Source organism: Rousettus aegyptiacus, unplaced genomic scaffold, assembly GCF_014176215.1.
Source record: "Rousettus aegyptiacus isolate mRouAeg1 unplaced genomic scaffold, mRouAeg1.p scaffold_m13_p_13, whole genome shotgun sequence".
Lineage (NCBI taxonomy): Eukaryota > Metazoa > Chordata > Mammalia > Chiroptera > Pteropodidae > Rousettus > Rousettus aegyptiacus.
The window spans coordinates 73,730,266-73,755,760 of NW_023416288.1; the positions used below are offsets into that span (position 1 = coordinate 73,730,266).

The following is a 25,495-nucleotide window of genomic DNA, read 5'->3' on the forward strand; positions in this document are numbered from 1 at the left end:
TTAAGGACTACTATTTCCTTAATAGAGGAATTATTCAAATTAAAAATGTGGTTAAGATTATATTTACTTAAATAGAAAGCAAACTTCTTTAAAATAAATTTTATTTTTATATAATTTTTAAAAGCATATATATTGCAGGGACTGAGGCATAATTCTAAAAATTAGTGAAATTTCATGTGAAAATGTGTTAGTTGGTGCTAATTCTCTATATTTCTCTATGCTTTGTACTCTGTGAGAAACTCTATATCCTTTAGATGGATTCTACTTTTCTATTTATGTATTATGTCTATTCCCATAACTTGAAATCAAAGATATAAACTAACAAGATGATATTTCAATCAATGGTTACACTACCAACATTAGAATTAAATTTTGGTAGCTTTTAAAATACATTTTGGAGCAAATTTTGGTTATAACCCATTTTTAGGCAATAGACCAAAGATAAGGCTAAAAACCATGATCTTGGCTTCATATTTTACTGTTGGCAAAGTTAAGTAATCGGAAATAGCTATTGTAATTTCAGCCATATAAATACATCATTTCCTCTCCTTGAAATGTCAGCTTGTATTATCAGACTTTACATTCTACAAAGCACAATTTAATATGTAAAAATGGCAAAATAAAACATTAGGTTGAATAAAAATATCAATACAGGCATAGTTTATTAATGTATTGATTATTGATGAGTATTAGCATCTTTTATTTTTATAGTAATTTAAGATTATACACTCATTTTTCATTGTTTGACAGATTCTAAACTTAAATATATATATATATTTTTTAAAAAGGTTAGGTAAACATTAACAAAGAAAGTTTATTGGTGGCCATTGTCTCAATCCACACATCTTAGATATTTGGAGGATTTGAGATTTTACAGTACTTTATATAAAGCAATCAAATTGGCTGACATTCCTAAAACATTGCTAAAATAAGATTCAATCCTTATTTCACGGTTAAAAAATACTGAAGAATGAACAAAGATTACAAAATGTGATAGTATTGAAGTTAGATTTTTTTTTGCCTGGTTTTTAGTTAATCCCTTTCTTATTCAGCTTAGAAAGCCACCATCATAACTGGCACTAATTGGTACCCTTGTTAGAAATCTCAGCAGAGGATCCAAAAGTAGAAAAGATACGGACATCTCTCACCCACAGAGCCCAGCTGTCTGCACAGGTGAGGCTGAGATCAAGGAGGGGGCAGATGACCTGGCAGCTGTCTATGAGAAATATAAAACCTACATCTGTTCACTGACTAGGTAGACAACTTGAATCTCCAGGGATGTTTATCAAGTATCTTTCTTGTACCTAAAGCCACTGAAAGATGAAAAATGCCCATAGTACTCCTAACAGGTGACATAGTTATTACATTTTGAGAAGTAATGAAGGCAGCAGTCAACAGATATTTCTGGTATGAGATACTCCTGCACAGTGCTGGTGGACTGTTGTATTTTGACTTACTTATTGCATACCTTTTGTTTTGTTCAAGAGAATTTGTAAAGCTCTTCTATAAAAAATAAATAGGAGCTGAATAGACATCTGGAAAGTGGAAGACAAAATTTTAAGTATATAGTAATTATTTAATAGATTAAAGCAGACAGATTCTATGTATAAGGTTTGTTACCGCTGGGTAAATTGAGGCTAGGCAGAAGTACCTTATGCTCACATAAAAATAACAGTCCTTACTTTTCTGTTCTTCTTATTATGTTATTGTTAAAAGAAAATTTAGCTGTCTCTTGTTATATTGAGGAGGTTAGGTGAAGTAATATAATGTAAGAAACATGCCATGATAAATCAACTTTATAAAATGAGAAAGCACATAGCGATGGATGGTGTACAGGATAGATAAGTGCTTAAAATGTATCTTTTGATGATATGAGGATTAATTACTGACTGTAGTTTATTCACTATTTTAAGTACCAAATATTTAATGAGCACCTATTTTGTGTCACAATAGTCTGACTCCATTTTTATTTTGACTGCTGACTCAACATTCTTTTCACTTGTGGCTCTACATCTGAGCAGAAAGCTTATACGTAAATATCCTCCTTTGCCAACCTGAGGTAAATTTAAACTAGCTATCTGCTCAAGGGATCTTTCCTCAGCACCACCCACATCAGCAACTATAAAGACCCAACTTACTCCTCCCACTTTCCCAAGCTAGGCTGGACCTGCTTGTGCCCCAAACAGCTCTCTTCAGGAGCCCTTCATGCGAGGGATAACATTTCTCTCAAATTCTTTTGGTATGCGGAGTGTCATCAGCTTGGACATCTGAACCAAATTTTGGTAGGAGTCCTTCTCACTTCTGCAGGGCATTACAGAATACTACTAACTAGATTAAGAATTGGGATACAAAGTCAAGTATGAGTCCCTAACCCAGAGTTTATAGACAACTTGGGAAGAAAGTCAAGTACAAGTCCCTAACCCAGAGTTTATAGACAACTTGGGAAGAGAGACTACTAGTGATGGGGATCACAATAAGTATTATGACAGATGTATGGACAGGGTGCTATGGGAGCATAACAGAGAAGTACTTATATGACGGATAAGGGTTAGAAAAAGATTTTAAACTAGGTGATAATGAATGGACAATAGCATGCAAATGGGTGTGAGGTAGGGTGGAGCTGGAGAGTATTTAAGAGGCAAGGAGAGCCTGTATGAAGGTTTAAAGGTATATGACCCCCTGCTACATTCAGAGAAACACAGACAGTTTAGCAAGGTCAGAGGAGAGAATGCTGGAGAAGAGAGGGTGACAGAGATGAGGACAGAAAGAGAAGCAGAAGCCAGATCTTCAAGATTCTCGTGCAAAGCAAAGTGGCTTTTATGTTCTTCAAATTTCGCATCATTGCATGTGTACACCACCCGCCTCTTCTCTTGGAGGATTAAATAAAGAGTCAAATAGATGAAAGCATTTCTGAGGTGTCTAGGATCATATTACTATAATCCTGAAGAAGTAATTGCGACAAATACAAAATAGCACAAGACATTCATTTAAATCTTTATGATAGCAAGAAATAACTTTTTGTTTCCAGAAACCTCTCTCCTCTACATCCTAATCAGTTGCTTTCCTAGGGGTTTGCATACGTTTTATTCCTTAATACTCTTTCCCTAGTTCTGTAAGTACACTAGTAAATTACAGTATACAGTCAATTCAGTATCAAAATTCCACTTGGAAAATTTTGTTTGTAAGAATATAGTGTACTAAAACTTAACTTATGTGAAATGTATTGCCATAAAGATACAAAAATAACTTAAATTTTGTATTACCAAGCAAGAATAAAATAATTTAATTTGACACAGCTGCATATTTTCATCTTCAAGAAAGTTTTGTGGTAAACTGAAGTGAAAAAATGGAAAACAGAAGACCTCAATTCAATCTTATAATGTAGCACTAAGAGAAATGAAATAAACATTTTTAAATTTGGGGTTCAGAAAAAAAAGAAATGTTTCATACCAGATTTAATTGGATACTGACCCTTTCTTTGCTATTTGGGACATTCAGAATATAATTTCACAGATGATATACTTTTCTTATTGTGATTTTCAAGCTATATCTAATGAAAAATGCCTGGTTAGGATTAAGAGACATAGTACAGATGTTAAACTACACTTGCATGCAACTATTTCTAAAACAAATGCCATGGTACAGAGTCTATTGAAATGGCTTTCAGAATTGCCAGTACAATGTATCGAATCAGCTTCCAATCTCTGATTAAGTCTATATTCTGAATATTTCAAATCAAGTCAGCAAGCACAGAATCAATATTAGATTTTTCACCTTGACTTACTGTCCAAGAATATACAGACATAGGGTTAGAACCCAAGGATTCAGGGTAGAAATCAACATTGTATAAAGTCTTTCTTGCTTAACATAAAAACAATATATTATGTATTAATTTCAATAGCTGAAAAATAAAACAAACAGATAGTAATAGAACGAGTGTACTTTGTAGCCTTCAATTTGTTTTAGTGTTGTTATTCATAAAACAATAAAAGTATCCATAAAGTTATTATTAGTCGAAATCTCAGTTTAGCCTGTAGACTTGTGGCAATATACTCTTAAGTATCAAACATGTGAAAAACTGTTATTCAAAGTACTTCTGAAATGCATTTGTTATCAGAAATATCAAAAGCTGTGAGTGGCAGGACTGAAAAGAAACACTCATTGCTTTACTTATATCACAGAGCATCACAGCTTCATACTGTCTCTAACCCTAGATACCTTGGAGTTTATGGATTGGCCGAAACCTTTAATTATCTTTTGGTGATCTTTTTCATGAGAATGTATGTTTGGATTAGGACTTGATTGAATGAATGAAGAATGAAGAGCCACTGTTATACCAATTACTATGTATTAAAACAAAACACTACCATACCTTCATTTGTCCGAATTTAGAAAGTATCACCATCTCTTTTACTATATGCTTTATTCCTTAGCAGGGAGCAATTCAGATCACAGTCACCCCTAGGAATTTATGAGGGGACTGGAGGATGTGGCAGTCTCTTTTCTGATCCCTGCAGGGGAAGCAGCAGTAGCCCTTGGATCAGCTACTTTTTATCTGCTGTTGGTCTCAGTGGCAGATTCTTTTCTTGCCAAAAATGATAAATGATAGACACTTCAATGAGAAATAGAGACTGTAAGCTGCATACACAGAAGCTTATCTTGTTAGCATCACTGATTATGTTTTACTCCCTTTCAAACTCTTCTCCCTCCTGATTGTGATGTGAGGTAGAGAGAAAACTTGAAGAGGATCAATTATTGAAAAAACAGCCTCTTTCCAACCAAAAATCTCTTACCATTCAACAAGAAAACATCCATGTTGCCAAGAAAACTATGAATAGAGGTCCAGCATTGCCACTCATTTTTTCTTTCATATCAAAAGATTATTTTATACATTGTTGGGTAAATATCTTATTTCATTACCAAGGCCATTTGCCTTCTTAACAGTGCTTCCCAGCAGGTGGGGATGATGAGATGCTGAAGAGAAGGAAATAAAAGGAGTCGGTTACACTCCAGCAGAATCTTTCAATGGTAGTGGTGATAGGGGACTCCTCCATGGGAGAGACCCCATGCATCTCCACCTCTCCATCTGAGAACCACTTCTTTATCTTAACCACAAATTGACCTAGATTCCATACAATGAAGGCATTCAAGAAAAGGCAGTATTCACATTTTAATAACTTGTCACCCCCCTTATTTTGATCTTATTTTCTAAAAATAAAAATTTGAGTTATTCTGAACAGCAATTTAGAGGCGCTATGCTATCAGTGATTAATGGCAGAGTAAAAGCACAGAAACTGGAATCTGGAATTGAATTCACATTCCAGCTTAAACTATCAGTTACATGACCTTGGATAATGTAATTTTCTAAACCTTAGTTCCCCATTCTGTGGAATGAGAAAGCACGAATAAACACATTACCAGGTACACAAAGTAAGCACTGAAAATATGCTGGCCAAGTGAAAAATTATAAATGCTTTAGAATCTTTCTTTTGTTAGAAAAAAAGAGGAATTAAAGAAGAAAGGGAACACGAGAAATGTGACTTCTGTAACATCCCTGGTTGATTCCTCAACCTCCTTTTCACTGGCCTAGTCACCCATTAAGATATAATGCCCCACAAATCCTTGTCACTAAGGATCCTAGGAGACCTGGTAGGGACTAGAATAAAGCCTTTTGTGGGGCAGAGGTATCTGTCTGTATCATGATATGAGGCAAGTGCAAAATCCTTACAGAGATATTTGGATGAACTAGTAGTAAAGGGCTGCTCTATAGTCACAAAACATAGTTTAAAATACCCAAATGTATTGTGTTTAAATATTTAAAATATTAAAATTTGATTAAAGGTAACTATATTCCATGAGGTAAGATTATTATTAAAATAAATATAATGCAATTTCTCCTAAGAATATATTTGAGTGTTTACATCCAGAAAGATAGAAAACTAAGATGAGTTCAGAATTAGAAAAGATGGAGAGATCAAAAGCTATCATAGAAATCACCACATATCACAATAAAAAATAAAATAAAATAGTAGCTCAGTGCCAGATTCAACTCAAATTTTCACAGAACCATGATGACAATACATATAAAAGTACTAAAAATAATATAGAATTGCTTTTATATGTGTGTGTGTGTGTGTGTGTGTGTGTGTGTGTGTGTGTGTGTATGAAAGCGTTTACTGGGAAAGAGTGTCAAATTTTAAAATTGTTTTACTGTCTATTAGAAATTATTTATTTCTAAGCCAGGATCAAGTTTCATTACCCAATAGCTGCTCTCAAGAATGAAAGTAATTTACATTTAAAATAGGAGTACAGTCTACTTTTAAAAGCACAATGGTAAACACACCAATTTGACAATTACATTAATATGAGTATTTGCATAATCTGTCTTCAACACCTGTTCTTAATTTGAAGCAGCTGTGGGACAAATCACATCACACTAATCTCGGTGGTTATGTGTATGTTTCAAACAGTAATGCACACATCCTAGTTTTTAAAGATATTTAATTTGTTAAACATTTCCTGACTTTAGAAACATTGGTAAAATTTTGTAAGTGCCATAATATTTATTTGGCTAATATTAATTAGTGGAATAAGCATAATATCGAATAATGCTATCCCTTACATTTGTGGCCCACTGTTATTAGCATAGATTTTACTGATTTTTTCTCTAAGGCTATTTTTTTAAAATAATGTATTCTATTTACACTGGAAAAAATTAAGAAAAGAAATATCTAAAATAAACTTCAATAAAAAATAATCAGAGGATTAATAGCAAATGCATTAATGGAGAGTCAAGAAAAACCTGCACATAATCTGGAATGTGTTTGAAGCATAGATAACTGTGGCACCTTTGGAACATCTTTTCTAAACTGGGTTCTATTTATGTTTTAACAAACATATATCTGAATTTAACAAGCAGAAACTTACTTTCATCTTTTAAAGGATTCAGCTTATGTTCACAAGTATTCATATACACACTCAGTGCCATCAGAAGGGAAGTCAGTTTATTATTGTTACATAGTCTTCTACTTCATGTATTTAAATCATCTGATGTGATTCTAACTGGTGGAAAATGATACCCTTGTAATCTGTCAACAAAAGTCTCCTTTTAATCTTTTATTATAAATGGGAAATAAATTTAAAACTTTCTACAGATGTTATTTATTTCTTGAAAAATGAATGAACTGGCACAAGAGATAAAGCCTATCTGTTTATATGCTGTTAACTTCTGAAGAAGTAAACACAGAATATCTGAATTCTTAGTTCAATATATCATTCAGAATTCTATTTTTTATAAGAGTTTTCATTATATAGGAAAAAATAAAAATTTATTGTCACTTATATGTTTATTACATTTTCATGTATATTATTTAGCAACTCATCATATAAGAGCAACTAAGGCTCAGAAGAATTAGGTGTTTTGCCCAAGTTCTCATAATCTTTAACAGTGTTATGGCTCAATGTTTCTGACCCCAGATCTACATTCCTTCCCATAATTCATGAATATCGATTTGACTGAATAATAGCCATTATGATAAATAAACAAGAACAAACAGTTTTACTAAAGGGCTATTTTAAAGTTTTTTTCTTTTTCCATTTCAGAGAATCTGAAATATTTCAAATCATGGCTTCGAATGTACTAGAAAACACTGTATCAAAAGTGACTACAATAAAAGAAGAGAACTATTTTCTATTTGGATAAATACATTGCAAATTCTTGCAAAGAACCAAGACTGGCTGCTCTAGGAGTATAAAAATAATTTTTATTACTATGTAATTTAGGCAATAAAGGCAAGTTATAGTGATTGTGAGAAAAGCAATTTTCACAGTTGTGACCTCTATATAATTATATTTCTAAATATTCCTTATTTTATTTTTCTTCATTAAAAGCCTTATATACATATAATTGAGCACATAGAAAAGTGCTCTAAACAGATAAGCTGGCATGTCATGGGGCATGTGGAGCATAATGAAATGAAAACTTATTTGTATGTAATGAATATTCACCTTGTATAATATTCTAACAACAAATTTCACTTTTTCTCAGATATCAGAATATTTTAACCTCAGTGAGTGAGTTATAAATTTCAAAATTTTAAAGTAATCTTGTTTCTTTTTGTTTTTGCTCTTCAGGCAAAAACTCATTATCAAAGTTAAAAGCTTTTAACATGTAACATGTAAAGAAAGCCAACTTTTCATAAATATAAAACTACTGAAAGGTATATTCTTTTGCCAAAAATAAATCATCAGGATAATACATTTTCAGAGCTAAAGGGTCCAAATCTTCTCGGTTGACAGAAAAAAAAAAAAAATAAGAATGTTACTCAAGTGAACTGTTCTCCTCAAGGTCATACAGCCAGTGAATGGTGGAATCAGTTCTTGAACTCAAAGCCTCTCTCATACACCACAGAGTCTGGTCCCTTACCTTTATTACAAAGTATAAACCAAATACCAACAGGTCATTTATAACATGTACATACTTTTCTATGGTCCTAAACTAAGCTATACTCCAATGAATGGATATACAAACGAATATTCAGCTTTAAAAGAACTATAAAATATAAAACTACATTATTTCTTGGCTGGCATGATGATGCTATACAAATGCCTGCACAAATGCAAGTAAACACATACATATCTATGTTAATAGGATCACTGGGAGGTTGGAATTCAGGTGAATTTCAATTTGTTTATACCTTTCAGAATTACTTGAATTATTTTTACAAGCACATATGGCTTTAATAATCTCTCGAAATTGTGATTGTGCAATGAAAATAGAACTTAGGACAGTAGTTATAAATGTTTTTCATCAAACATATTAACTCTGAAAAACCTTCACTGACATGAAGTTCCAGCTTATAATTTCTCTGACTTTTCTCATGAAAGTAAGATAAATCACTTACTCTTCTCTTAGTCTAAGTAATCCAGAAAGATAAATGCTTGCTACCTGGGATGATGATTTTTTTCAATGTGAGAAAATTATTTAAATATTTTTTTCTCCTTTTCAATCTGAGTAAACTCCTTTGTGATAGGCTCTCCCATTTCCTCTTTAATCATCCCTATAATATATTACTTGTTACACTTAGACTTCTTACTATTCTTCAGTATCACTCTTTGACTCTGGAGGTCAGTCCTAAACAAATTTTATAGAACCAGAAACAAAGCATCAGGAGGTACAAAAATAAAGAAAAACTTATTCTTCTCAGTCTATAAATGATGGCTGATTCACTGCTTAAGAGAATAAAAAACATTCAATTTGTTCCATATAATGTTCTAAAACTGCCACAATTGTCATTTTTTTCCCTTAAACTAACGAATTGTGTTTAAAATGTTTTAAAGAATGTTTATTATCTTGAATTTTTATATACTCGGACTGTCAACTCCCTGAGGATCAGAACATCTTTGCTTTCCCTATGGCACTCAGTGTCTGTCCAGAAAAGTGTCTAACACATTGAGTACTTAGTCATGTTTCTTTAATGGAGTGATTGAGGACATAGATTCTAATATACAGAAATACCGTAAACTAGTTTTTAAATCTTACTGCTGTTATGTTTTTAGCTTGTGGTTTTTCTACTGCAGCATGATAATCACATTCCATATGAAATTCTATAAAGTAGGCTTTCAATTTATTTCTATATTACTCCTAAACTCTTTTATTAATTAATATATATTTTAATAGTATATATTAAGAAAAAGGTGGGAAAAAATAAAATATATTAACCATCTCTGCTTTACTCCAGCAATGTTGGAAATTATTGAATGGGAATGCCAAATAACATAATTACATCAATGGCATAAGTAATCATTTCTAATTTGGTTCTTAAGAAGTATTCCTCACTATCAATTGGTGCAAGGATAGGTGTTTCTTTTGAAGTAATATACTTGTATGAAACTCTGAAATAATGTTGTTTTGACCCTTTAGTGATGGCAGGACATATCATCTTAGCATTGAGTAACCCTTTTATCAGTTTCCATGAGAAACGTGAATATTTAAATGCACATTGCTTCCGACAAGTTCCGATGTCCTCAAAGACTCAGGAATCACGAATCAGAAAGCACCTGAGTCTCTTTTAGTATACATATATGTATCTCTGTATTCAGTAGATTGATTCAATGTTCTAATATTTATCAAAGAGGTTGCAAAATGGGACCTCAAGACAAGAGTATGGGAAGAAGGGAGGCAGGAAAGGAGAAATAGAAAGGAAGGAAGGGAAAGAAGAGAAAGATTTCCTACTCCTTCCTATTACCTTGTACTCAGTCTACCATATACTAGCCTGGACTGGCCATATATTAGGGGTTGATCCTCCTAGCTTAATGACATACAAAATGCCTATTGAAAGTGAATATTGGAAATAAAGAAACTACATACAGAAAGAGTCGATAAAATAGGTAGAAAACTCCTTTAAAATTCACAATTTAACTATAAAGAATAAAAATAATATGGCTATTTGGCTTACTTTCTTTGCTTTCTAAATTTATGACATTTTTCTCTAAAGAAAACTCCATTATAATATTTCGTTTGTTTGAAAGATAAAATCCAATTGCCCTAATTCCATAAACCACACATTTTAAGAAGAAGATGGACTAAGTTCATTTTAATTTCATTCTGGATAATTACTAGAAAGCATGCAAGATCTATTAGAGAAGATACAATTATTAAAAATCATTATGCATTTACAGTGTCTCAGACCAAAACCAATGACTAATTCTTATTCTCATGGTGCCCTGGTTGAAATAATGATGAACACTAACAAGAATTATCTTGGTTTGGTTGGGCAGAGTCCCAGACAGCATAGGAACCCCCCATTCTTATTCCCCCAGCTTGGTCGGCCTTCAACCAGAGATAGGCAGCCTGCACAGAATGAGAAATGTATTCCCTTCATATCCTCCTGCCAATCCCAAAACAGAATTCCTGAGAAAATGATTCATTCATTTCAAATACAAAGAGTGGTAGGGAAAAATGATCTTGTAACCAGACAGAACCATTCAACCCTGGGTCCTTGGGAAAGTAAATGAATTTTTCTGGTTCTGATTTCTCATAGGTAAAAAAGGGGCAGTAATAATCAATTCTGGGGTTTATGTGGGGATAAAATGACCAATAAGGGCAAAGCAGCTGGAAACTAGAGCACAGCAGGAACTCACTTCGTGTCAGAGGGACTAACAGTGGGGGAGAGGGCGAAGGTTTTCCTGGAACATCTAGTTGCCCCACAAAGTATCTATTTTTCTAGTGTAACTGTTTATAATACAGATTATTTCAGGAAATATAAAAAAAAACTATGTAATATGTCTTTTGTCTTCACTGTAGTGAAAGGAAAGTTGAGAATTTTATACACTTTTTAGCAATGTCACCACCTAATTTTTTCCACCATTCTTCAAAAAATGCCTGCTTCTCTATTTAAAAAATATGCATATGCTTTACTTATTTAAACTTTCCAGTGTTTGTTGCACTGACTATGTATGTTCCAACGGGGAGCCTCGGCAGCGCTGCCAAGCTTCAGTAGTAAGTTCTTGCAGGGGAAGAATCACCTGTGCTTAGTTTACTTTGCATTGAGCTTTACCTTGTACTGAGTATGTACTGAGTCTTTAATAACATTTTAGTTATAACTAAAAATATTAAAACTTAGAATAAAGCCCTGTAACTCACTGAAATTTATCCACATTACTACATAAGTTTGTTTATTTCTATATTTTCCAAGGGAAAAAAAAAATTCGTCATTAAAGCATCTCAAGTTACAAAATCTCTTTTCATATATCCCTTGGGCCCCATGAGTCAACATCCATGGTAATCTGTTAGTGCCAAACACTGAAAGTCACCTATCCCAAAATTCACCCTTCCTATCTTCTCTACCAAAGGATCCAAACTTTGTTCAGTGTGACAAAGTGCCTGGTTAAACATAAACAACTCAGTCAAAATGATGAGTGTTCACGTGATACTATTCAGGCCAATGAAATGGAAACAAGTCACTGCGTGAGGATTCTGGGAAAACTTGTTATTAAATAGGGGGCAAAGAGAGATGGGATTCAGCTGGCATGCACTTATTTATATTCTGCGTTCCCCTTTATTCTACCTGGAACACAAACATGATGCCTGGAAAAGAGGCTACGCAAGCATAACAGGGGGCTAAAAGGAATGTTGGTCTTTTTTGTCATCTTTGAGGAGGTATACTAGTCCAATATGGTAGAGCAACTGATAAACTCTGTAGTAAATTTAGATAGTATTTTATTGGAAATATCCAAAATTCACATGGTTAAAGCAACAGAGACAATTAACTCATAAAAATTATATATCAATAAATCATGTAGGAAGTATAGTTTCTTGATAATATCTGAGAAATGTTCACATCTTGTAATCCTGTACATTTGCAATATAATTTGATCAAGCAGACTTCTTATTTTCAGTTCCCTACTAAAAGTATCATTATATTTAGTGAGGTTCGAAGTATGGCTAGTACAGAAAAGTGAAGCAGTACATCTTGTTTAAAAGAAACAGAATAAATGAGGGGTAAAATGTAGACAATTTATTGTGGGTTTATTGTAGGCAAAATATTTGTATGTATATAAAAATTCATAAACCTGAAGATAGAATCTGCGAAGATAATATTTAGGTAAAGATAAAAGGAAAAATAAGTAATTGTTACTGTTAAATAAGTATATTAGATGTTATCTACCCAGGAAAAGAAATCAGTGATGTGTATTTATAAACAGACTCCCTAACTTGAGAAGAAACAAGATATATTAGTAATGTGAAGAGGAGTGAGTAATGTGACCTGAATCATGTCTGGTATTGATATACATGTCTGCTTATAAGTTCTCTTTTATAAAAACAAACAAACAAACAAAAACAGAAAAGCTAATAAATACTATAACTTCATACTTGTTTGTCAGGTTAAACAGAAGTAATACCCTGGACTTATTCTGACAAAGAAGCAGCAATTCAATTTTCAGAATTCAGTTCAATTTTGCAAAGATTTATTTAACACCTACTATGCGCCATGCATTGTGTTAGAAATAAAATGTAATTTCTGGCCTCCAAAGATTTATGGTCTGAGCTGAGTTAGAGAAGTTGTCAAATAACTGTAATTAAATATGATATAATCTATCTTTGTGACTAATACATGTAGGAGAATAAAAATCTGATACATACAGGTTCTGGAAATAGACATTGGTGAGGGATTGTTTCTCTTTGAAAAATTAGAAAAGACAGGGAAGTACGGCCTTGAAGAATGCACTAGATAAGGGGTGAGGGTGGAAATGACCTTCTAGATAAATGGAGAAATAAAAACAAAGGTAAGTAGATGTCAAAGTTATTATAGTTCGTGGTGCTCTGTAAAGTGTCAGGCATATAAGAAACAACCTGTAAACATGTGTGTATGAATGAATGAATAAACAGCATGTTCAGAAAGTAGTAAGGATTAAGTCAGAGTTACAATGGATCAGGTATATGATGGCATATGGCCTTTAGTGCCTTGCTGAAAGGCTGAAGGACAGGGTGATTTTCACATTAGGGCAGAGGAATATGACCCAATCAGAGTGGAAGGAGTTACAGCTGAAGGCTATAGAACAGGATTAGGAAAATTGGTAAAACATTGATGAAGGTAAGAAAGAGATTTAAAAAACTTCAGTTTGAAAGAAGTTGATCTGGATTGAAATGCACCGGGAAGTGACTAAGAAAACACATCTGGAATCTAAGGGAAAGGAGGAACTGGACAGGGTTGTAGAGGAGCAATGGTCTATGCAAAACCTACTTTGTGCTAGAGACTAGAAATATGAAGATAGATAAGACATAGTCTCAGCTTTCAAGGAGTTTATAATAATTATGATTTCCTGTAATACATATAAGAACTGAAGCATGTATAAGACAGATGTATATCTAGAAAAGAATAATTAATTCCACATTATGTGTGTACAGCAGGGAAGGTTATCAGAGGAGACTTCACAGAAAGTTGATAATGAAAATGTAAAAGCTGCACAGTTTTCTAGATGGAAAAGTGGAGAAGGGCATATTGAGAAAAGAGAAGGGCAAAGTCAGCTGCATAAGACATGAAGTAATGATAGAGGAACTATAAGCAGTTTGGCATTGCTGCTTATATAAAATGTAAAAGGTGGGTGGTGATCAATGAGATCAGTATGCCAGGGCCATTGCGGCAGACAACTAGCTGTCTTTTGAAGACAATGAGCTTTTTTCTTCTTAAGGTTTCGAATATCTAAAGGGAGGCCAATTGCATAATGGACATATACTGAGGTCTTTAGAAACCAGATATTATTTTTACAAAAAGATGAGAAGGGAATGAGTTCATCACCGTTAATTTTATACGAGTTAATGATAGTAAAACTAAATTCTGACAATACTGTTGGAAATTATCTTGGAAAGAATGAACAGAGAGACATATCAAGAAACCTGCACAAGGGCCTTTTTAATTATCCCAGAGTTAAAGACATATATTAAAAACAAAAAAAGCAAACAAACAAACAAACAAAACAAAATGCAGGAGTGAGATTCAAAGACTGTTGAATCTGAAACCTGATGTATCACTACTGCATTTTTTTTGTTGTGTTGGCTGGAAAACTGAGTCTCAGAGAAGGAAAACTATACAGTATATTAATAACAGAACTCAGATTCAGTACATTTTAATACAGAGAACCAGTAGTTCATGGTTCCTACCCACTACTTTATAAATTAGCTATGTTAGAATCTCCTGGAGAGTTTAAAATATTATGATTTTCCAAAATCCCATCCCCCCAAATTTTAACTCGATTGTCTAGGGTAGACACAATATTCTTCATTTAAGAAAGATTTTCAAGAAATATCTTAGAATTGAAAAACCATTGACCTAGACAAACTCTAAGAGTACGAAGGGAGTGGTGATGGTTATTGATTAGGAAAATAAATTCTCCTGGAATAAAAAGCCAATTTTAAATGATGCCCAAGTTTTTGAGGAACTAAAACTTTATTTAAACGTTAATCACTAATTAATGTTTTAAATGTCTATCACAACGTTGTTTCTATGGGAAGAAGGTAGAATATACAGAGAATAATTTTATTCTGTATGAGTTTTCTTTTGTTTTTACAAAGATATCCTCTTGAAGAATTTACTGCAGTTTTTCTGTGAGGCAACAGATTTTTCTCATGTCAGCACATCATAATGCTCAATGTGTTCCTCGGTTTGTCACTTGAGAACATGCAGTAGCACTAGCAGTAGAAGATATTAAAGTGGCAGTTTTTACATCAATGCAAGTGTTAGTATCAGAAGTGTAAGAATTTATATACTGTGCAAAGGGATCTTCTGTCTATTTTGTGTTATCGAAATGTTTAACTACTGTACTATAGATTCTATGTTGATACTGATAAAACTATAAAGATCAGCATGGTCAAAACAACAAAAAAATTAGAAAAAAATAACCACCAAATACTTTTAGCAAAGCTGGATGTGATTCAAGACCAACAACTGTTAACTGAATCTAAACAGCAGCTTTCTAATTTGAGAGATAAAATATCAAGCTTAGAATGCCTGGGACAAACCAGTCAATAATTAAAGATCACTAAAATACAGCCTCTACTTATTACTAAACTTCTATGAGTTCTCTTCACACTCAAGACACTGCCTTCCCTCATGTCCTTTAAAACATGCCAGACAACTTTTACTTTGAAGGAGTACTCCAGGTAATATATTGATGTCATTGGAGATTTACAATTAAGAAGGTGGAAAATATTAATAATAATACTGGGTGTCTCTCTTAATGTCAGTGAAGAAAGTAGGGAGACCTTGTTTGTTCACATTGGATTTTTCTCATAGTTACTAGATTGCAAGATCTAGTAGAATGAATCCTTAAAATTCTCAGATGTGGAGGATTGGTCTAATTATTTTTGAATTACCCCAAAGTTCCAAGACATTACACCTATGTAATTTGTCAATCCATGAAACTGAATCAAGCATGCTGGAAGGTTGATCTCATCTTTAGATTGCTAGCTTCTCACACATAAAACTAACCCAATCACTCTTATGCATTCTTCTATCACAAGTGTAGCTTTGCTGTTCTCTACCTGTTCTCATCTATGTAAGAAAGATGTGATGTGAAAACAATTGTTTCACTGTAAACGACAACAACAACATTGATCATGAAGTAAATTTTACTGAACGCTGGAAAGCTGTTAATTTGTGTTACAAACAATGGTGGCTTGATTCAGAATAAGAACAATATTTGGAAGACAGCACAGAGCACTCCATAGCTTGGAACTAGGCATTTCTTGAATTTGAGGGTTCATGAAGACCTCTAGAGGCATACAGTGTGAATGTCAAAGGTCTACTACAACTAGTCCTCATGAGTGGTTTCTTCTCACCTAATCAGAGAACATAATTTTCATCTTTAAAAAAATGTACTACACTATAGCAATGTATTAAGTATCTTTGCAAAAAGTGACTTGGTGCTCAACTATAATTTAGCTTAAAATAATGTTTGAGTCTTATAATAAGCTCCTATGATTTTCATGTTAAGGTAAAACGAATTAAGCCTTTTTGAAAGAACAATTCATTACACTTTTGTTTGATGACTTCAAATGCCATACTTCCAAATTTAATGTCATTAAAATAATCAAAATCAGCACAACCCAAGATCTGCTTAGAAAAACTAGCCTTTTAATACAACCATCCCTAGCAATTCTACTTTGAATATTAATTTCTTAATAAGTCTTCAGAAAAATCCTACAAAATAATTTAAGAAATGATGAAACGATTCTGATGGTAACTTTAAAAGAGCCACCTATAAATGTTATCAGTAACAGGAAATTTCTAGCACTAAGTGAAATTTTTCAGGATTCTAGATCCTTCTTAGCACTGAGATATATAAGAGTAGATTTGCTTTCATATTTAAACTCAGCTTGAAATAGCATAAAGGACACTATTCTTGGGGCAAGATAAGAACTAAATATCAGATACTAGATTATAAGAAGTAGCACAATTTTACTGTTTTAGTAAAATGATATGCTAGAATATCTTTTATGTTCAAGATAGAATTAAATAATTATAGAATTTTAAAGTTATTCTTCTCAATATGGAAATGAAAGGACAGCCATTAGGTAAAATGCACAAGATTATGTGATGATAGAAAAAATAGAATAATAAAGGAAGAAAAAGGATAGTAGAAAAGGTGAAGGTAGCAGAGAAATTTTAAGAAAACCAAGTAAAAATGTAGAATGCAGGATAATAACACAATGAATCATAAATGTAAGTAAATTTCAAAATAATTTTACTTTTTGTCTTTAATTATATACTGACACTGTTCTTCACTTTGTTATTCAATTTAACTTGTACAACACCTCCAAACATCTTAAGGTAAAATTTACAGCCTAAGTCATAAATCCTATAGAGAGCTCCCTTAACAATATTAATGTTCTTTCTTTCTTCCTCTCATTTTGTTTAAGGTAGAGAAGTCAAGGGAATATACACTTAAAATCCTAATAGATTACAGAAAGAAGTGAGTGCTTGGATAACTAAGAAAAGAGAAAATTTGACCTCCTAGAAATCAGTCTTCTTCCAGATTTAACTTATGGGAATTCTGCATTATATATGCAATATAAATTTGCTTATCCAATTGGAGATAACAGCAATCTGAGAAGCAAAAGTACACTTATTAATTCTCCTTTTTCTATCTAACATTCATGTTAAAGTAAGATTTTTTTCCATTTACTATTGATTACTTTTACATATTTCAGATCTTAAGAGTTACTGGCAAATGATAAAGAGGGGTATTAAAAATCATCAATGCTATAATTCAACATCAAATGCATGAAAATGCTCATCCTCATGGACATTGCTTGAGAGTTGAGAATTTACATCTTTTAAATATTCTCCCTTTCTTTGACCTTCCTCAATAAATAAATGACAATTTGATTCTTCTTTTCCCCTCTTTTCTTTCTCCTACTTCTTTTTCTTCTTGCCCTAAAAAATGTGGATGTTACTGAGCTCCTCTTTGTAAATTATCTTTTTTCAGAAACATCCTCCTCTCCCATGAATTCACCTACACTCTGGATTATTTCACAAATATTTGTCTTTAGCCCCAACTCCTCTGTCAAGCTCTTTCTGATTTTTCTAAAAGTTTGCTAGTTCAACTTATGTCTCTTGCCATCACCTCCGACTTGACATATATAAAGCTCAATTTGTCATATGTCTAAATAAATAATTTTTAAAAGATTATCTTTGTTCCAGATTTCTCACAACTCCCACCAAAATGTCCTCTAAATGCACCATTGTTAAGTAGATCTTCATAAAACACTGCTTTGATCATATCACTTCCCTATCTAGACACTTTAATAGCCCCGGCTACCTAAACCATAAAGTACAAACTAATTAGTGCAGCATTTGTTGCAAGCTCTATACGGTTTGTATTTCTACCCCTCTAACCCACTCATTCCTTTAGTATGACATCTCTATTATGGTCAAAACAAAGTACTTAATGTGGCCTAACTAGACCACACAACTTTCTATCTCTACATCTTTGATGACACCTTTTGAAAGATTCTCCATTAAAAATGTCCTTTACTTTCTATTAAATTCCCTTTCTTTAAGACCAACAAAGATGCCACCTCCCCATAAAGCCTTCTTTGATCACTTTGGCCTGAGTTAATAATTTTCTTTTAAAAATTCTTATAGCACTTTTGGCCTATCCCATTCCTGTAGCACATCCACTGTGGCATGATATTTGTGGGCAAGGCTTACTATCTCGTCAACAAAATCGTAAATCTCTGAGGATATTACAAATGATATTCAATTTACACTGAGTGAGTGAAAGGTTTTGTTGCCCTCAAACCTCCTCCCACTCTCCTCTCAGCACAATATCCTCCTCATTCATTGTTTCAGCAAGTGTTTATTGAGCTCTGTTATCCACCAGACATTGCATTAGGCATTAAAGATGAGCAGGACATTTATGGTCCCTGCCTTCATAGAGCTCACAGTCTAGTAGGAAAAACAAATATTAAAATATAAGTTTATCTGTGGTAAGTGTGAAGTATGCATGTTGTATACCTAAAACACTCACCGTTGCTTTGTTATAAATTAGGTACACTTCATATAATAGTGAATAGCAAAAAGTAAAAATTATGACCACATAAAAGTAACCATATTATAGAATATTTATTATAACCTTGGACTAAATATCAATTTCCACAAATTAACCATATGGAAATTATTAACTTGTTATAAGTGCAAGGATTTATGGTAGTTACCTTATATAGTATGCTTTTTGGTCTTCACAACAATCTTGCAAGGTATCCTTATTCCCATTGTAAAGATGAGAAAACGGGCTCCCAGAGATGAAGTTACACTACGTAAACGTCTACTAATAAAGGGCTAAGGCAGACTTCAGACCTAAAACATACGTTCTTTCTCCTACATGTCATGAGTAGATCATATGCAAGTTTTCCACACAAGTACACTTAGCAATGATGAACTAGATGTCCTAGATCCTCCTCCAGAGTGTCAGCTGGCCAAGGGTGGCAACATCATAATATTTTTAAAAAGATTTTATTTTGTAACATTTTTGTAAAACTGCCTATTTCATGCTGCCTTTTAAGAAATGTTTTTTACTATTGTCTATGTCCATAAGTCTCTGTTTGTTTGTCCTGCTCATTTGTTGCTTTTAGATTTATATCCCACATATAAGTAATATCATGTGATTGTCAGCTCTTTCTGTCTGGCTTATTTCATTTAACATGATTATCTTGAGGTCCATTCACATTGTTGCAAATGGCAGTAATTCATCTCTTCTTATGGCTGAGTAATATTCTGACAATGGACTAGTGGTTACCAGAAGGTAAGGAGAAAGGGGGAGCAGGGAGGTAGACGGGGTAAAGGGGATCAAATATGTGGTGACAGAAAGAAATCTAACTATGAGAGGTGAACACACAGTGTAAATATATATATGGCTTACTGTTAAAGTATACAGCTGAAACTTACTGGATTTTGCTAACAAATGTCATCATAAAAAGTAAATTAATTAATTTAAAAAAAAAGAAATGTTCTTTACTATAATAGAAAATCCAGGACTACACAAGGCATAATCTGTCCTTGTTAATAGTTTTTAAATTAACCTCTAAGTTTATGATATAAAACCTGTATGAGACTTACTAATTTTTTTTTGTTATACAGAAAATATAAATGGCAAAAAAAAAACATTTTAAAAATTCTGTCTGTTTTCTACATTAGTTTTTCTACATAGGTTTCTCTACTCAAACCTATATCAAAAATTTATTGATTATTTCTCTTCCAGTATTTGAAACAAAATGTGTTTTAGCTTTAAATTTTCCTAATCTAGAAATCAGAAATTAATGTTGAAATGGTAATATTCAAATTCATTCTTTACCACTGCAAAAAATTGATTTTTATAATTCCCTAAGCATATTTATTAATGTCCAATTTTATATACCACAGAGGTAGTATTTCCCCCAAATAAATATTTCATTATTTAATATTTTATCCTTTATTCTGTTTTTATACCCATAGATTGTAAAATTTTAGAAATGCTGATTTGCTTATTTAAGAATTTCTTGTCTGCTGATGCTAATTTTAACATTTTGGAGTGAAGAAGTAGAGGAAGGTAGACATTTGTTAAACAGTATTATACTACAACATATTTTTATGTAAATTATTAAAGTAAATACATGGGTAAAATAATTCTTTGTGTAGCTTAGATTTGTCCTAAAAACAATTTATAAAATGATTTCAAGGCATTAATCAAAACAAAGCTTCCTTAGATGTTATACAAAATGATACTTGCACATGGTTTCCATACATATGAGATTTAATACTTTGATTCCAAAGCATTATTTTTGCCTATGTATGCTATTAAAGTGCTTTTAAAGTGAAAACAAACAAATAAACAAATATAATCCTTAACTCATAAGTTAATATCCAACAAAGTCAGCTTTTTTTGAAAAATTAAGATGCCTATCACTTAGTTTAAAAAATGAAATAAATCTTTAACCACAGAATACTATATTTTGTCCATCAGTTAGCTCAATGTCTTTATTTATAGATGTTGAATGACTTCCTCAAACTTACATAACTAGCTTGTGGCAGAGTCAGAATAAGACCTCTAAGTTTAATTTACTTTTGCTTTTTACTATTCCATTCTTGAACTATCTGACACAGAATTATAAAAAAAATAATTTCAATTACCTATTGGAAAAGATAACCTTATATCAGATATTAACCTACAATGAAGGAAGTGATTACAATGTTATAAACTAATATTCATCTAAGATAGCAAAGCAATGGCATTTACCTTAAATTTACGTCTCTGCTCTGCACAGCTGTTGAAGAACCACAAGTCTGTCTCATGGCTGTAAATGTAACAAGAACAATAATGCGACCAATTTCATACCTAAACTAAATTAAGTAGCTTTGTTATAGGATAGAAAATTGATCACGTATTTTACAAAAATAGTTTTTAAATTACAGATTATGGAGGTGCGCATGTGTGCATATGCATCCGTGTGTGGGGTATGCACGTGTGTGTGAATTTACTCTTTTAATCTGGAAATCAGTTTCATTAAATTGAAAGCATTATGTATTCTCTTTGGCTAATTTTCCTCATCATGAACAACTAGAAAGTGCTAGGAGTAGAAATGGATAAATAAAACAAATTAAAATGAGAGGTCATCTTCAGCTGTTATTATTTGAGTATGTTCTTTAGAGATCCACAGTAAGCATGTAAAACAGAAACCTCTATCTGGTAATGCTTAATTTAATATCAGCTCCCATTTGCATCATAATCTTTACATATGATTTATCAATATGCCATTAATCAATGCACCTACTGACTGGCTCTATTTAATTGGTATTTCATGAAATGAACAGAATATCTAAACATGTTTCAAATACATGTATTCAGATATCTATACATAAAAGTGAAATCACTACTACAATCGGTATCCAAGCTCCTCAGGTATGATTTTCTTCTTTCCATTTTGCATTAGATAGGTTAATATCTATGTTATCTGTGGAACAAAAATCTGAAAAGAATGTAAATGAAAGAGTAACAGGTAAATGCTAGTCTGCTAGAAATAGACTCTCTCCAATGCCACACTTCAAATCTGGCCCCTACTTTTAATATTTAAAAGAAATTCAGTTGAGTACAATAAGCAACCAAATATTGTTCTTGTGACTTGAGCCATCAAAACATTTTTCTAAAATCTGTAATTATTTCAAATTTATAAAATAGTTAACCTTCAAACTACATTTTACAATGAAAAATACATAATATCTCTTTTGGTCCTCTAACAATATGTTATGCCTGATAAAGTACCATGATCTATTATTAACACCAAATACCTTGCTTGCAAGTGCAGATTTCGAAGTATTTTCAATGATCTTTTTTAATTCTAAAAGATATTCTACACTAACTCAATTATTAAAGTAGGTTAAACTCTTAGTTAAATAAAAAGGACTGTGAGAGAATCATAAAAGTTTTAAAGTGTTAATTTAATATTAAATAGTTAAAAATTTTAACAAAAATATTGTATCCTTTTCTTTAACGTAAGTGGCAAATAGTGTAACCCCATTTAAATTGTATTTGCAGATGCAAAAATAAGCATTACTTAATATCCTTCTTTGACACAATGTGTAAGCTAGTATAAAATGCTACTAGGTTTTTATTAGATTTTTCATACAACTCCAGCATGTTTCCTGTTGCTAAGCTTATCAAGAACTATGAAATACTAAAAAAGCATAACCACATTCTTTTAACTGCAGTATATATTTTGGTGAACAAATAAGTCTTCATTCATTGTTTTTAAATTCTCATTCATAGAAACCAACTTTTCATTCCTATGACATTTTAGCATAAGATCCTATTAAAATTACAAAATAACAATAAAATGCTAGAGTTTTATAATCTGTACAACAGAGATGTATCCATGTTAATATGAATAAAAAACACTAAATGTAAGTGACACAATATGAAACTCTCTGTAGTAATGGTTAGCATCTGAAATTGTTAAAAGGTATTTATAAACTTTTAAACACCCTTTTATAATAAAATAACGAAACAGAACTTAAGCCCAAAATTTTATTTATACAATATTTGGCACATGATTAATGATTTCTTATTTTAGAATCATCACTATTCCCACATTATTGTGTGTTAGTGTGTGTGTGTGTGTGTGTGTGTTTACCAAAAAAAAAAAAAAAAAGCATATTTTGGTTAAACGTATTTTGGTTAAAAGTATCAGATTTTGCCTTCCCATACAAAAAAAGAAAAAGTAGAAAAACTAAAGCCCAGTCATTCTTTCCAGAGATACCCTGGTAACCATCAATAAAAAAACTTTTACTGGACTTAGCTTTGGAGAGGAAGGAACAACTACTTTGTCTATCTTGACAAGAGACATAATAAAATAGGACAATATAGAGTGTTTCTCAGATGTTTAAAAAATAAGTAAATAAACTGTTTCCTACCTTTGGCTTATGCTTCCAGCATCTAAACCTCTTTTGCTACATCAAAAAGAAAGCAAAATTCCCAGTCTGAAGCCATAGTGAGGATAAACATTTCATTTGCTATCTTCTGTGACTTCTATGTAAATTTTTCTCTGTCATGTAAATTTATGAAGAGGCTCTCATGGAATCAGATAACTCTATGGAAATACTTCAATCACTGTTATTACTTGGGGAAAGACGTGATGGTGAGAAAAATGTCTCACTACAGAATTACTGATTAGTTAAAACAATGAAAAAAGTGAAATAGTGAAATTTAAAACAAAAAAAATTAATCTTAAACTCAGACTAATTCAATATAACCCACTTGCAATCATGACAGCTCCCTATACTTTACTCTGTTGCAATATATTCCTTATTCCCAAGTCCCCCTTCTTCCCACACACTCCTCCAAAATGGATTTTCTTCCCCCAAGAAAACATATTTTCATCTCAAATATGTCTAGGGACCATAAATTTAATCCAGTTTTTAGGTAATAAGTAGTTTCTGGATTGTGTAGATCAGAAGCCTATAACTCTGCCATACAAACTAAGGTTCAGAAGGCCATCATCTAAGACTTAGTTGCTAATACCTGGGAGTACATCTGAAAATGAAGACAGCTAGGCCATAAAAAATTTCAAGATAGTTTTGTTAAATTAAAGCAATAATATGTTTACTTCTTTTTAAACTAATCTTTCTTTATTAGACATATATATATATATATACACACATACATACACACACACACACACACATACACACATATCATTCTTTTTAAAAAAGTATCGCTTATCCTTCAACAGAACTGATAAATATTTTGAAAGAAGTTTTGTGCAACTCCAAATACTTCCCAAATATTTTTAAAATACACCCTAAAGATGTTTCTTCCCTGGATACAATATCTTATATATTTCTGTTAAGATTATATAAAACAATGGTTTTATTATATAAGAAAAAGCTACTTAAAAAGACATAAATACTATCAGTTTCACAGGACAAACATCAAGTGAGTTAGGACAAGAAACTTCAGAATGTGCTTTTATAATTTTAACCACAGCAATAACTCCTTGGCAAACTCATTTTTATCTGGCAACCTTGGAGGTTTCCTGCATTTGTCACTTGGATACAACTGAAGAAAGGTTGTCTAAGACTGCTTTGCTTCCCTCTATACCATTTTACTATGACTTCCCTTTTAAGGAAGACGTTTCTCATTTTAACTTATTTGTAAATAAAGTTCCATTAAAATCCCAGAAGGAAGTTTTATATAAAACTTTTTATGTCTATGTATACCAAATGTAATTCCCACATAATTTTTTCAATAAGTGACCTTGTAAAAACTTTTGAAATTTATGCTAATAGAAAATTATTTTCTTTTAAGAAGATAGAATTCTCTTTTGGAATTAAAATTACCTATATATTCAAGTATAATAATTTTCTGTATGTATACAACTGGGTTTGCATTTCTGTTATCATTATGAGCACCTTTTAAAATAAGACCCCAAGGACAGGAGTACTTTACTAACCTGAAGTGGTCTCTGTTTATCACTGCTCTTGGGAGATTTCAATCCACTTGTTTGCTGCTGTAAGAGAAGTTGTCTTGCTGCTTGGAGAGCCTAGAAGTAAAAAGGAAGCTATATCTAAATATTTTGTAGAAAGGTAAATCGATTATCCTATTTCCTTGGTTAATAGTAATAGGCTTCAGTATATAAGAACCCCAGCCCCACCCTCCATTCTAGAGAGACTCATTAAATCTTTTTCTTCTAATGTGAAAAAAAAAATTACATTACATACATATTCAACTTTGCTTAAAATCATGGAGGTGGATGTTATCCTGTAGGAAATAAAGTTAATTTGTTTAAAGTGCTTAAAGAGGAAAAAATCATAAACTGCATCAATAACCTCATTTCCACAAGGAACTTGTCTTTGAGTGTTCAACTAAACTGCCCACTCCCCTTTAAATTATCATTCAATTTGCATTTTCATATTACAATTTTGAAGCAAAAGCAGTAGACTTCAAGTGATACCGGAAGCTG

General features: G+C 32.2%; 1 protein-coding gene across 1 annotated transcript in view; it reads right to left on the reverse strand.

The window, feature by feature from the left end:
- The window catches only part of FOXP2 (forkhead box P2), a 336,947-nt gene that overhangs the window by 120,545 nt on the left and 190,907 nt on the right, over positions 1-25,495 (reverse strand). Inside the window, exon 3 of the mRNA XM_036231023.1 lies at positions 24,986-25,075. Within this exon, the coding sequence (XP_036086916.1) occupies positions 24,986-25,075 (90 nt within the window). The remainder of the gene's footprint in view (positions 1-24,985; positions 25,076-25,495) is intronic.